General features: G+C 43.1%; 1 protein-coding gene across 1 annotated transcript; it reads right to left on the bottom strand.

Moving 5' to 3' along the window:
* Positions 1–2639, bottom strand: GARIN3 (golgi associated RAB2 interactor family member 3; the record flags this gene model as incomplete). Its single annotated transcript, XM_080673324.1, has 2 exons — positions 1–1275; positions 2031–2639. 2 exons carry the CDS (start codon positions 2637–2639, stop codon positions 1–3), a joined length of 1884 nt encoding a protein of 627 aa, XP_080529450.1.
* Positions 2640–15091: the final 12452 nt, after the last annotated feature.

Below are 15091 nucleotides of genomic sequence, written 5' to 3'. Positions count from 1 at the left end.
TTAATTGGGTTTGGTTTCAATGTAGATCGTCTCCATCATCTCCGAAGTCACGGTGCCAGTGATCTCCAGATCCTGGCCTCCCGGGGCTTTCTCTACCTTGGCCTCTATGTTGCGCTTCCCTACCTTCTTAGCCTTGAAGTCCATCTCCCTGTCGTGTGATGAGACCTCAGTTTTTGAACCACGAGTGACTCTGAAGCTCCTGAAGAAAGAGCCAATTTTACTGGATTTCTTACTTAAAGTACCTGAGCTGGTAGATCTGCTCTTCCCCAGTTTGTGAGCTATCCTCGACTCCTTCACAGCGGAGCTGTGGCTGGAACTCTTGTGAGTGCTGTGTCTTCTGCCCTTTATGTTGCTCTCCCCTTTTTCTTTTTTGTCATCTCTTGTGTTTTTATGGCCAGATGATGACCGGTGGGAGGAGGATTTCCGGATCGACTTGCTCCCCCCTGTCCTGCGGTGATGGGAACTTTTCCTTGTGGAAGTTCTGTCCTTCTTTTCTCTCTTTTCTTTTTTCCCCCTCCGAGATTCAGCTCTGGGTTGGGAGACCTTCTGGCTCCCTCCCCGTTCACTCTTCAAGGTTGAGATGTGGTCTTCAGCTCTTTCTACGGCAGGATTTGTGGTTGTCACTATACACGTGACGCTGGTGCTGCTGGCTGGAGAGACATTGGTAGCCCCTGCCATTGCCATGGAATTACTTAATGAGGACGAGCTGGCAGCACCCGCCAAGACCACGTCCGTGCCCTCTGAGGATATGTTGGTAGCACCTGCTGCAGCCTTGCTGGATCCACTTGCTCCTGGACCCTTGGTGGTGGCTCCAGCCACGGCTGCGCCTATGTGGCCTGCGCCCGCATTCTTGGTTGCTGCTATGCTCAAAGCACCTGCTGTAGGACTGGCTCCCGCTCCTGCTGCTGCCACGTTGGCTCTAGGGCTTGTTCCCGCTCCTGCTGCTGCTACGTTGGCTTTAGGACTTGTTCTCACTCCCGCTGCTGCCATGCTTGCGGTAGGATTTGTTCCCGCTCCTGCTGCTGCCGTGTTGGCTACAGGGCTTGTTCTCACTCCCGCTGCTGCCACGCTTGCTCTAGGGCTTGTTCCTGCTACTGCCAGGCCCGCAGTTGCCCCCTTTGCCGCTCCTTCGGCAGTCCCTGGAGTTTTCTGGACGTGAGTTGAACCGGGCATTCCCTCTCCCCCAGCATAACCAGAAGAAGTGGCTCCGGACACATCACAGATATTATAAAACCTCGCCTCATTCTGATCTCCATCTCCACGGAACTCTGCGGTCTGTGTCAAGGGGAGGAGAAACAGGGGAGACAGAGATGACAAAGTGAGACCAGGACAGTCTGCTCTCCCTCATCCTGGAGCTGAGCATCTCCAGGGCTTCTAATGAGAAGCACCTTTGAGATCCTTTAAGTCTAAGCTCCCCTGGGATGCAACATCCCATTCACAGCATCCCTATCAAACAGCCACTTGGTTTTGCGTGAACAGTCCCCATGCCAGGAAAAGCACTGATGCAATTCCCAGTCCTCACGCAGTTGGGGTTTTTGCACACTTGTGCTTATTTCTCTGCAGACAGATCTTACAAATGGGATTGCTGGGTCCAGGGTGTCACACATTTTACATTTCAGTGGCTGCTAAAAGAAATTGTACATGTGCAGGCACCCAAGCGGGTTGTGCTGACTTTAATCAGCAATGGCAGTCACAGGGGGACAGAGGAAGGAAGAGACCACCTGGGTTGGGGGACGTGTTCAGGAGGGGATAGCACAACCAGGATGCTATAGAAGGGATTACAACCCTGTGTCTGAGACCCGAGCAGATACTTAAGGTCTCTCTGAACTTCGGCTTTGTGGCACAATGTGGAGAAGCGCTTGGAATCTCCTCAGTGTGGTTAGTGTCGTTGTGGTGGCCCTGAACCTTTTGAAAATGGAATGCACTTCCCTAGTGAGCTTCAGAGAGCACCAGCGGCTTTGTAGGACCAGTTTTGAGCTGCTCCCCCAAAGCACCCCAGCCCATTATCTTGAGTCTCTGTAGATGCTTACCAGTAGGCTGCTGTCATCCTCTATGGTGGCTGCATCCCCGCTTTGTGGTATCCGGCTACTGCTGCAACTCTCCACTGGTGGTCTCAGGAGATAGACAAGTTTTTCCCAGTAGCAAAATAGGTCTTCCCGTGCGTCTGCAGAGGGACACAGCTGCAGATAGAAAGTACGACCGGTGGCAAGCTTCAGGCGCAGCTGCTGCTTCTCACGATCGTGAATGGAGATCTTGACAAACTTCAAGGGCAGCAGCCTGGTGAGCTCCAGGGTCTTGGCGGGCTTGCGGCCTCTCCCCTTGGTGGGCCGGACGCGTCTGGTATGCTCTTCACAGACTTTAGTTGGTCGGGCCAGCAGCATGACGTCAGGTAGTGGGAGGATGGGGCTGGTGGATGCGATGCCCACAGTCACCATTCGGACACGGTTGTGTACATCAATCATCTCTCCCTTTTTGCTAATCTGGATAAAGTCACTCTCAAACATCGGTGCGTACTTGAAAATATCATACTCCCCTCCCTTGTACAGTTGTCGTTGCAGGTCCCCCATGCAGGTATTGAACACGCCCTTTGAACGGTAGCTGTGGGCGGTGTAGTAAGGTAACAAGCATTCACTGCTCATGGTTCTCTGAATTTAAGACAGCCATAAATCGAGTCTCTGAGAGAGAGGGAGTGAAGTCCACTGCCCATCTCCCTGCAGGGTTCTGCCTACAGCTCCTTACACCACTGCATTTACCCTGACAGTCCTTTGTGACCTGTCACTATTACACACCCCTTTGTCCAGCCTTCAAGCAGCCACCCCCTTGGGACAAGGTAACCAGCCTCCCCCCCCAACCCCCCGCCCAAAACAACAACAACAACAACAAAACACAAACCACCACCTCCAAGGGTGTGGGTGGGGGTAGGCTGGATGTTCTTTCTAATCAAAATGCTGGGATGTGTAATTGATGAAACCACCCTGCTTTTGTAAATATCCAGGTTGTATCCAGTTTTATTGTTGTTGTTGTTACAGATATCCCTGCAATGATCATCTTCCTGCAAATATATTGTTGCTTTTGCTGAAAAACTGCCTGGGGATAAACTCCTGGAAGTGGGTTGTGTACTGGCGATGTTGTTCTCTGTGTGCCTAGTGAGTAGCACGATGCAGGCAGGCACTGGAGTCGAAGGAAGTTGTTGAATGAATGCTCCAAAGGGGCTTCTGCTACCTATCAGAACTAGAGTCCCATTCATACAGTGGTTCCCAGGGTGTGGAGACTTCCTCACCCATTTCCTCATTTGAAGGAGGCTGATTTTTATTTTTATTTTTAGATTTAATATTTTATTTTATTTTATTTTTTTATATTTTTTAATTTTTTTAATTTTTATTTTTTACATATGTGTCCTTATTCCCCCATAACCCCCCACCCCCCACTTTTGCCCCACCCCCTTGTTGTCTGTGTCCATTGATTAGGCTCATATGCATGCACACAAGTCCCCTGGTTGATCTCTCCCCCTTACCCCCACCCTCCCCTACCTTCCCTGAGGTATGACGTTTCTCAGTCTCTGGATCTGTTCTTGTTCATCAGTCTATGCCGTTCATTATATTCCACAAATGAGTGAGATCATGTGATATTTATCTTTCTCTGACTGGCTTATTAGATGTACCATAGTTTTCTAATCCACTCATCTACTGATGGGCATTTAGGCTGTTTCCAAATCTTAGCTATGGTGAATTGTGCTGCTATGAACATAGGGGTGCATATATCCTTTCTGATTCGTGTTTCTAGTTTTTTCTTTTATTTTTATTTTTTTTAATTGTTTGAAGTATTACAAATAGTAGTACATATGTCTCCTTTTTTTTTTCCCCATTGACCTCCCCCCAGCCTCCCCTTCCCCCCAGTACATGCCTTTACCTGCCCGCCCCCCCCCCCCAGTGTCTTGTATCCATTGGTTATGCGTACAAGTTTTTCGGTTGATCTCTTACAGACTCCCCCTCACCCCTGCAACCTCCCCTGCCTTCCCGCTGTAGTTTGACAGTCTGTTCAGTGCTTCTTTGCCTCTGTATCTATTTTTCCCCCATTTCTTTCCTTTAAAAAATCTTGCCTCTTCAGACTAGAAATAAACATATAACAAAAAATGTTTTAGTCCCAATTTCAATGTCCAACTGTTCTGAGTCCCCGTTTCAATGTCAAACAGTTCCTTATGTGTTCATGTCAGCAATGATATCTGGATGGTGGGCACATGGTGGCAATGCAGGTCCGACCCTCTCTGGTTTGGTCCTAGGCAACCTGCTGCGTCACACAGCTGCTGACTGCTAGCGTGGCAAGGCGTCGTCAGCGTCTTCCATCTCTGGACTGTTTCTCCTCTTGTCTTCGTGGTTGGAGTAGACCTGTCAATTCCTCTCTGTTGCAGAAATCCACATGGTCTTGGAGTTGTTTTCTGAAAATATACAAACATATTCTCGACCAAAAGTTCATAAAGAAATCTTTTCTATATAATTGATTTGGGATTCTTTTTATTTTTGCCCAAATGATTTTCCTTTGTCTTATTTAGACATCATGTGTGTTTTTCATGGGTGTCTTGCTGTTAGCATTACAAATGAAAATTAATTTTGTAAAGTAAAAATTTTCTAGATGTAATTTACTTATAGGATATTTTTCCTTACATGATATTACCCTACTATCCACCCTTTTTTGATTAATGGAGGCTTTTGTAAATTTTATAATGCAGTCTTGATAACTTTAAATTTTAATTTTTTGCACAAAAATATGACTGCTTTAGTTTCATTGCATGTTCAGGAATTTTACCATGAGATGAACTACCAATAGAAATTTTAGTTAATACTTTAGGAACAGCTTTTTGTCCGGTAAACTTAAATTTTCTTGAATATTCACTTATTTCAATTAGCCTATTTAAATTAATCTGAAAACTTGATTATTATTTTTCTGTCAAATTTAATACTCTACCAACAATCTTAGTTTACCCCGTAAATATTAGTGGAAAGGATTATTTGCATTCTTGAGTAGGCCCTGAGCATTCCTGGTGCTAGGCTGGATTTAGATATAGGGCAGCTGCTGTCCACCAAGTCTCTGTCTGTTACCTGGGTCTCAATATGAGCTGGGCCAAGTCACTGTCTGTCACCTGTGTCCCGATCTGAGCTGGGTGTGGGAAGCAAAGCAGCCATGGGGGCAGGAGACCTCCCTCAGATGGGGTGAGGATTCAGGCCCCTGCAAGGTTGGGGGGGTGAGGGTCTGTGCCCCACCTCTGTTGACCCCCAACTTCTCTCCTGATGGCCCCTCTGTGACTGTGCCTGTCTTAGGTTGTTCCTTCCCTGAGGAATCTTACCCGTCTCTGGCTAACCAGTCATCCTCCGGGGCCAAGCAGGGTGATGTGAGGTTCAGTTCTGTCTCCTTGGTAGCCTATGTCCCCGTGGCCTCCACGCCCAGCACCTGCCTTGGGATCCCCTGGCCTGCTGGCGGGGCCCGAGCACTGATCACATATCTCGGGGAACTCAGGTTTCTTCTCCAGGGAGGGCCCAGCTCACACGATTGGGCGAGAGACAGATCCATGGTACCAGCCACCACAAGGCTTCAAGCTCAGCAAGAACAGAAAGCTCAGGCAACAGCTGAGGGCAATTGGATTGTGAGAAAAGGCAAGAGGGGCCAATATAGAATGCTCAAATGCCTTCCCAGCGCCTTAATTCCTTCTGAAAGGGATTAAATCCTTTTATGTCCTTCTTTTTTTTTTTTTTTTAATTGCTGCCAAACATTCCAAGAATTAGTTTGTAAGTTTGTTTGGGATAATTGTACAATATGCTATTGTAAAATATCTAAAAATTATAATGACATTGTAGAATAATATCATGTAAGGATATTCTTTGCTCTAGGCCATGGCAATTCAATTTCAAACTGGCTGTCAATTTCTTTTTGTAACTTTATATAAACTTTGTCAGGGAGGCAAAAACACAAATTACTTACTTTAGTTCAAGAGGCCAAATATATTGACTTTCAATTACAATCCTTACGACTTTTGAAGGAAACTTCTCTTTGTTTCCTTCCAAAATAATTTTCGGGCTACAGAGAATTTCATTTAAAAATCTTTGTCACATGAAACAATTTCTCGTAAGGTTATGGTGACCACTAGTATGGATTAGATTTAATATTTTATTTTAATTTAATTTTATTTTTTTATAATTTTTTTTAATTTTTTTAAATTGTTATTTTTTACATATGTGTCCTTATTCCCCCATAACCCCCCACCCCCCCACTTATGCCCCAGCCCCTTGTTGTCTGTGTCCATTGATTAGGCTCATATGCATGCCAACAAGTCCCTTGGTTGATCTCTCCCCCTTCCCCCCACCCTCCCCTACCTTCCCTGAGGTATGACGTGCTGATCGACATTTCTCAGTCTCTGGATCTGTTCTTGTTCATCAGTCTATGCCGTTCATTATATTCCACAAATGAGTGAGATCATGTGATATTTATCTTTCTCTGACTGGCTTATTAGATGTACCATAGTTTTCTAATCCACTCATCTACTGATGGGCATTTAGGCTGTTTCCAAATCTTAGCTATGGTGAATTGTGCTGCTATGAACATAGGGGTGCATATATTCTTTCTGATTCGTGTTTCTAGTTTCTTGGGATATATTCCTAGAAGTGGGAGCATTGGGTCAAATGGGAGTTCCATTTTTAGTTTTTTGAGGAAACTCCATACTGTTCTCCACAGTGGCTGCACCAGTCTGCATTCCCACCAGCAGTGCACGAGGGTTCCTTTTTCTCCACATCCTCACCAGCACTTGTCATTTGTTGATTTGTTGATGATTATCATTCTGACAGATGTGAGATGGTATCGCATTGCTGTTTTGATTTGCATCTCTCAGATAGTGACTTTGAGCATGTTTTCATATGTCTCTTGGCCTTCCTTCTGTCTTCTTTCGAAAAGTGTCTATTTAGATCAGTAGCCCATTTTTTGATTGGGTTGTTTATCTTCTTTTTGTTCAGTTATATGAGTTCTCTGTAAATGTTGGAGATTAAACCCTTATCGTTGATATCATTGGCAAATACGTTCTCCCGTGCAGTGGGCTTTCTTGTTTTATAGATGGTTTCCTTTGCTGTGCAAAAGCTTTTTATTTTCATGTAGTCCCATTTGTTTATTTTCTCTTTAGTTTCCTTTGCCCTAGGGGCAGTATCAGTGAAGAAGTTCATTCCGCATATGTCTGAGATTTTTCTGCCTGTGGATTCCTCTAGTATTTTTATGGTTTCCAGTCCTATGTTTAAGTCCTTGATTCATTTTGAGTTTATTTTTGTGTATGGTGTAAGTTGGTGATCTAGCTTCATTTTTTTGCATGTATCTGTCCAATTTCCCCAACACCATTTGTTGAAGAGACTGTCTTGACTCCATTGTATGTTCATGCCTCCTTTGTCAAATATTAATTGAGCATAGTGATTTGGATCAATTTCTGGGTTCTCTATTCTATTCCATTGATCTATATGTCTGTTCTTGTGCCAGTACCAGGCTGTTTTAAGAACAGTGGCTTTGTAATACAGCTTGATATCTGGTATTGAGATCCCACCTACTTTGTTCTTCTTTCTCAGAATTGCTGCAGCTATTCGGGGTCTTTTTTTATTCCAGATAAATTTTTGGAAAGTTCATTCTAGGTCTGTGAAATATGTCGTTGGTATTTTAATGGGAAGTGCATTGAATCTATAGATTGCTTTGGGTAGTATGGACATTTTGATGATGTTGATTCTCCCAATCCATGAACATGGTATGTTCTTCCATCCTCTATCTCTTTTTTTCAGTGTCATGTAGTTTTCCACGTATAGGTCTTTTACCTCCTTAGTTAAGTTTATTCCTAGGTATCTTAATTTTTTTGGTGCGATGGTAAATGGGGTTGCTTTTTTAGTCTCTCTTTCTGTAAGTTCACTATTGGTGTATAGAAATGCCATAGATTTCTTGGCATTAATTTCGTATCCTGCTACATTGCCGAATTCATTTATTAAGTCTAGTAATTTTTTGATGGAGTCTTTATGGTTTTCTATGTACAATATCATGTCATCTGCGAATAAGGACAGTTTTACTTCTTCTTTTCCAATTTGGATGCCTTTTATTTCTTCTTCTTGTCTGATCGCAATGGCTAGTACTTCCAGCACTATATTGACCAGGAGTGGTGAGAGTGGGCATCCCTGTCTTGTTCCTGTTCTTAGGGGAAATGGTTTTAGTTTTTGCCCATTGAGTATGATGTTGGCTGTGGGTTTGTCATATATGGCTTCTATTATGTTGAGGTATGATCCTTCTATTCCCACCTTGCTGAGAGTTTTTATCAAGAAAGGGTGTTAGGTTTTGTCAAATGCTTTTTCTGCATCAATTGATATGACTATGTGGTTTTTATCTCTCAGTTTGTTTATGTGATGTATCACGTTTATTGATTTGCGAATATTGTACCATCCTTGCATTCCTGGGATAAATCCTACTTGGTCATGGTGTACGATCTTTCTGTGTACTGCTGTATTCGATTTCCTAGAATTATGTTGAGGATTTTGACATCTATGTTCATGAGGGATATTGGCCTATAATTCTCTTTCATTGTGTTATCTTTATCTGGTTTTGGTACTAGGGTGATGCTGTAGAAGGATCTTAGAAGTGTTCCTTTCTCTTGAATTTTCTGGAATAGTCTGAGGAGGATAGGTTTTAGTTCTTCCTTGAATGTTTGGTAAAACTTCCCTGTGAAGCCATCTGGCCTCGGGCTTTTGTTTGCTGGAAGCTTTTTGATGACTGCTTCAATTTCTTCCATAGTAATCAGCCTATTGAGATTTTTAGAATCTTCCTGAGTGAGTTTTGGAAGGTTGTGTTTTTCTAGGAATGTGTCCATTTCCTCCAGGTTGTGTAGTTTGTTAGAATAGAGTTGTTCATAGTATTTTTTAACAATCCTTTGTATTTCTGTGGGGTCTGTTGTTATTTCGCCTCTTTCATTTCTTAATTTGTTTATTTGGGTCCTCTCTCTTTGCTTCTTGGGGAGCCTGGCTAGAGGTTCATCAATCTTGTTTATCCTTTCGAAGAACCAGCTCTTGGTTTTGTTGATCTTTTGTATTATTTTTTTGGTCTCTATGTCATTCATTTCTGCTCTGATCTTTATTATGTCCTTCCTTCTGCTCACTGTGGGCTTTTCTTGTTGCTCTCTTTCTAATTCTTTGAGTTGTTGAGTTAGATGATTTATTACCATTTTTCCTGTTTTTTGAGGTAGGCCTGTAGAGCTATAAACTTCCCTCTCAGGACTGCTTTCATTGTGTCCCATAGCATTTACATTGTTGTGTTTTTATTGTCATTAGTCTCCAGGATGTTTTTAATTTCTTCTTTGATCTCGTTGATCACCCAATCATTATTTAATAGCATGCTATTCACCTTCCAAGTGTTTGAATTTTTTGGAATGTTTTTATTATAGTTTATTTCTTTTTTATTTTTTTATTTTTTTATTTTTTTAAATAAATCTTTATTGTTCAGATTATTACAGGTGTTCCTCTTTTTTCCCCCCATAGCTTCCCTCCACCTGATTCCCCACCCTACCTCATGCCCTTACCCCCCACCACTGTCTTCATCCATAGGTGTAAGATTTTTGTCCAATCTCTTCCCGCACCCCTCACACCCCCTCCCCCCTGAGAATTGTCAGTCCACTCCCTTTCTATGTCCCTGATTCTATTATATTCACCAGTCCATTCTGTTCTTCAGATTTTTTATTCACTTGATTTTTATATTCACTTGTTGGTAGGTATGTATTTGATATCACTTTGTTGTTCATAATTTTTATCTTTACCTTTTTCTTCTTCTTTCTCTTCTTAAAGAATACCCTTCAGCATTTCATGTAATCCTGGTTTGGTGGTGATGAACTCCTTTAGCTTTTTCTTGTCTGTGAAGCTTTTTATCTGACCTTCAACTCTGAATGATAGCTTTGCTGAGTAGAGTAATCTTGGTTGTAGGTTCTTGCTGTTCATCACTTTGAATATTTCTTGCCACTCCCTTCTGGCCTGCATAGTTTCTGCTGAGAAATCAGCTGACAGTTGTATGGGTACTCCCTTGTAGGTAACTAACCGTTTTTCTCTTGCTGCTTTCAAGATTCTCTCTTTGTCTTTTGCCCTTGGCATTTTAATTATGATGTGTCTTGGTGTGGTCCTCTTTGGATTCCTCTTGTATGGGGTTCTGTGTGCTTCCTGAACTTGTAAGTCTATTTCTTTCACCAGGTAGGGAAAGTTTTCTGTCATTATTTCTTCTAAGAGGTTTTCAATATTTTGCTCTCTCTCTTCTTCTGGCACCCCAAAAATTCGGATGTTGGTACACTTAAAGTTGTCCCAGAGGCTCCTTACACTATCTTCATATTTTTGGATTCTTTTTGCTTTTTGTTTTTCTGGTTGGGTGTTTTTTGTTTCCTCATATTTCAGATCTTTGGTTTGATTCTTGGGGTACGTTGATCTACAGTTGAGTTTCTGTATATTCTTTATTTCAGACAGTGTATGCTTAATTTCTGACTGGTCCTTTTCCATTTTTTTGGTATTCTCATTAAGATCCTTAAAGGTCTCACTAAGTTCCTCAGCGGTTTTTAGAAGATTCTTGAGTAACCTTATGAATGTGGTTCTAAACTCTATGTCGTCCAGTAGTTTACTTTCCTCCATTTCTCTCATTCGTGACATGTTTCTTGGTCTCCGCATTTTGCTGCTTCCTTGTGTTGATGGAGTGGCTTTGTGTGGTAGGTGACCTATAGGGGCCAGTAGCTCAGCCGCCCCAACCACTTGAGGTGGACGCCTTTGGTACACCCCTTTGTGGGCTGAGTGCAAAGTCTTGGTGTAGTTAAGCCTTGATTGCTGTTGGTACACTGGGAGGAATTGACCTCCAGGCCAATTGGCTGTGAGGACCCGCTGTGTCTATAATGGAAGAACTGCTGCGCTGGAGACACGCTTATGGTGCAGGACTTGTTTCAGTGGGGCTTTGGTGCTCACTGAGTCTGCCTCTTGAATGTGTCACTTATGGATGTGAGGAGTTGAAATCTGGTGTCTCACACTGACCACTAGGTACACTGGCTTCTGGATCTCCAATGGGGTGCATGTCAGCTACTGTCTGAGGGCACGCAGCAGGCGTTACAGTGAGAACTACAGTTTTCTCCTCTTTGCTTGGGATTTGGAGGTTTTGGAGCTGTCTGACCCAGGCTGCAAGTTTGCTAGGTTAAGCTGGGATAGGGCAGGTCATTCATATGCTAAAGCCGCTGCTTGGAGCTTGGGTGGGTTGTAGGTTGTGCAGGGCAGGGTCTCAGAGCGTGACTAGGCTAGGGTGTGGCAAACAGCGATGGCTGCCAGAAGTCGGTTCTGCATCTCCGACCATGCCCCCGCGTCCTGCGCCCCAGCACAGTAAACAATTACTCCTGCGCGCAGCCCCTGCAAGCAAGCCTCCCTCACTTTCCGACCCCACGGCAGACAGTCCAGCTTCTCGCCGTAGGAGTTTGGGTCCCCCGCGTCTCCCCAGAAACTGGAGTTAGGAGTAATCGGGAGCTTATCTCCCTTTGGGTTGAAAACAGCAGTGCTCCCGATTCGCGCGCCTCCGTACCTCAGCTTTTCCGCGCTTGTGCACCCCTCAATGCTGTTTGCTCTTTCCTTCTAGTTGTAGAACTTCCACTCAGCCAGCTTTCCCGTGGTTCTGGGTGATAGACGTTTTGTCTTTTAGTTGTAGTTTTGAAATTGTTGTGCGAGGCAGCAGTTTAGGTGTTTACCTACGCCGCCATCTTGGATCCTCTACCTATACTTTATTTCTAATATTATGCCATTGTGGTCTGAGAAAATGCTTGATATGATTTTAATCTTTTTGAATTTGGGGAGACTTTGCTTGTGACCCAATATGTGGTCTATTTTTGAAAATGTCCCATGTGCACTTGAGAAGAACATATATTCCGTGGCTTTGGGGTGAAATGCTCTGAAGATGTCAATTAGGTCCATTTGATCTAGTGTGTCATTTAGAATTGCTGTTTCTTTGCTGATTTTTTGTCTAGAGGATTTATCCAGTGATGTCAGTGGTGTATTAAAGTCTCCTACTATGATTGTATTGTTGTCGATCTCTCCCTTTATATCTTCCAGGAGTTTTTTATGTATTTGGGTGCTCCTGCATTGGGTGCATATATGTTTACCAGAGTTATATCTTCTTGTTGAATTGCTTCCTTTAGTATTATGTAGTGGCCTTCCTTATCTCTTGTTATGGCCTTTACTTTGAGGTCTATTTTATCAGATATAAGTATCGCAACCCCAGCTTTTTTCTCATTTCCATTTGCCTGAAAAATGTTTTTCCATCCCTTCACTCTCAGTCTGTGTGAATCCTTTGCTCTGAGGTGGGTCTCTTGTGGACAGCAAAATATGGGTCATGTTTTCTTATCCATTCAGCTACCCTATGTCTTTTGATTGGTGCATTTAATCCATTTACGTTTAATGTTATTATTGACAAGTACATGTTTGTTGTCATATTTTTCCTTAGTGTTTGTGTTTCTTTTTGCCTTTCTCTTTTTTCTTTTTACAGCAGTCCCTTTAGCATTTCTTGCATTGCTGGCTTGGTAGTGATAAACTCTTAGCCCTTTTTTGTCTGTGAAGCTCCTGATTCCACCTTCAATTTTGAATGCTAGCCTTGCTGGGTATAGTATTCTTGGATTCAGCCCCTTGCTTTGCATCACTTTATATATTCCATTCCATTCCATCTGGCCTGGTGTGTTTCTGTTGAGAAATCAGTTGATATTCTAATAGGAGATCCCTTGTAGGTAACTTTCTGTATCTTTCTGGCAGCCTTTAAGATTCTTACTTTGTCATTAGTGTTCGCCAATTTAATTATGATGTGTCTTGGTGTCGGTCTTTTGGGGTTCAACTTGTTTGGGACTCTGTGTACTTCTTGGACTTGCATAGTTTTTTCTTGCCAATATCAGGGAAGTTTTCTGTCATTATTTCTTCAAACAGGTTTTCTATTCCTTGCTTCTCTTCCTCTCCTTCTGGTATCCCTATTATTCGAATATTGTTTCATTTTGTGTTGTCCCAAAGCTCCCTTAGGCTCTCCTCTTGCTTTTTAAGTCTTCTTTTCAGTTGCTGCTGTGTTTGTGTGTTTTTTCCTACCTTGTCTTCTAATTCGCTGATGCGGTCCTCAGCCTCTTCTAGTCTACTGTTTAGGCCTTCCATTGTGTTCTTTATTGCAGCTATGTTGTTCTTCATCTCCTCTTGGTTTCTTTTCATGTTGGTGACATTCTCATTCAGCTCCTTATAGTTCTCATTGAGTTGTGTGTATTTGTCATTGAGTTGTGTGTATTTGTCATCCAGCCGTTTAAACATCCTTATAACCATTACTCTGAATTTTTTCTCTGTTAAGTTGCTAGCCTCAATTTCATTTAACTCCCTTTCTGGTGATTCCTCTTTTTCTTTCCTTTGGGGATTGCTTTTTTGTCTCCCCATGTTTTCCTGTAATGTTTTAATTGTAGATCCAATTGCTTTGCTACCCAGGTTCTTTTGGTGATGGTGCTACTGGTGTAATCTCTCAGTTCTCCTGGGCTTGGTAATATAGTGTAGCTCCCTACTTGAGCTATTTGGGTTCTCTTGATGTAGGCCTGCGAGCTTGAGAGGCACAACTGCGGTGTCTAGAAGTCAGCAGCCGTGGAGGGGAGTATCCCAATTTTTGCTGTCTTGCACCCTTAATTGAAATCACGCATGCCCAGTGGGGACTCACAGTGGCACCAAGGAACTGTCTGTTGTGGTGATGTGGCTCAGGGGGCCTGCACTCTGGAAAGGCGTGACTGTGGTGCCCAGAGTTCTGTAGTTATGGGGTGGGCAGACTCAGCTTTTGCTGCTGCACCTGTGGTGGATAGGCGCTTACTCCCAGTGGCGGCTCACAGGAGCACCCGCAGTAAGTTTGCCAGCGAGGCACACTGAAGCACTCGGAAGGGCCCTGGCAGTGTAGCTGTGTAATTGAGGTGCCTAGTTTCTAAAGATTTCTCTTTAGGGCAGATCCTATGGCCTCAGGGAGTATCCAGATTCCATGCTGTTATTCAGGGTGGGATCTGGGTGTGGCTATATTGGTTGCCTGGAGACTTTATTGGGGGATCTCTGCCCTTCCCGGCTGCAAACTGTCTCACCAGCTGTGCCTCCTTCACCAGTTCGGGCTGGATTCCACTCGTTTCAGCTGCTCCCTCTATTTGCTCCAGGACAAGGCTCAGTACACATCCGTCTATTCTGCCGCCATTTTGTCTCTCTACCAGGAGGCTAATTTTTAAAACCATAATTTTATGGTTAGGGATTGAGGCTCAGAATTGTCCTGCACAGCATCAGAATGCAGAACTGGATTCTGCCTGAGGTCTGGGGACTCAGATCAGGGATTTTTCTCTGCCTCCAGCTGCCTGGCTCACCATTAGAGTCTCACTTTTCTCTAAAGATAGAACTGTTTGCAGTTAGCCATATGCGTGGGGACTTACTGGGAACTACAGGAATTCAAAGAGGTCTTGAATCACCATAAGATTTCCCACACTGGTATGCCTGTTGTTTCACTCTTGATCTCTACCTGATAAACCACTGATGTTTGGTTTCTTTGAAAAGCTCTTCAGAGAAATTATGGCAAAGACGTATTTCTTTGCACAGGGTAATAAATCCAAATTTCCCCTCCTTCAGTTAGAAACTACTTCTGAGATGAAATACATCCCCCAAACTCAGTGATTGCTCTGTAAAGGTCTTGAAATAAACTTCAACCCCCAAATGTTCTTTTTATATCCCTAGAGCGTACTGCAGTACCTGGCATGTTGCAACTTTTCAATAAATATGAACTTGCTTGTGCCCATTGAGATTTATTCTTTCATTTGTTTATTCAACAAAATGTACTGAGTGAGTACTATTTTCAGGACAGTTAGAAAATGGAAATGCAAAGATAGTCTCTACCTCTAAAGCACTAAAATGTGTTTTCTGAAGATGTTAAATGACTTTTATAGTCTATTGTAAGGAGATAATCACTCAAAGTTAACACTATTAGGTTTAAAAATAAGAAATGAGGGATTTCTATATTATACTGATTTTTTCTTTAAGACCATTCAAAAATTTATTCC

The sequence above is a fragment of the Plecotus auritus genome (genome assembly GCF_963455305.1).
Source record: "Plecotus auritus genome assembly, chromosome: 6".
NCBI lineage: Eukaryota > Metazoa > Chordata > Mammalia > Chiroptera > Vespertilionidae > Plecotus > Plecotus auritus.
The sequence above is the reverse complement of the archived record's forward strand: the minus strand, read 5'-3'. Positions and strand labels throughout refer to the sequence as shown.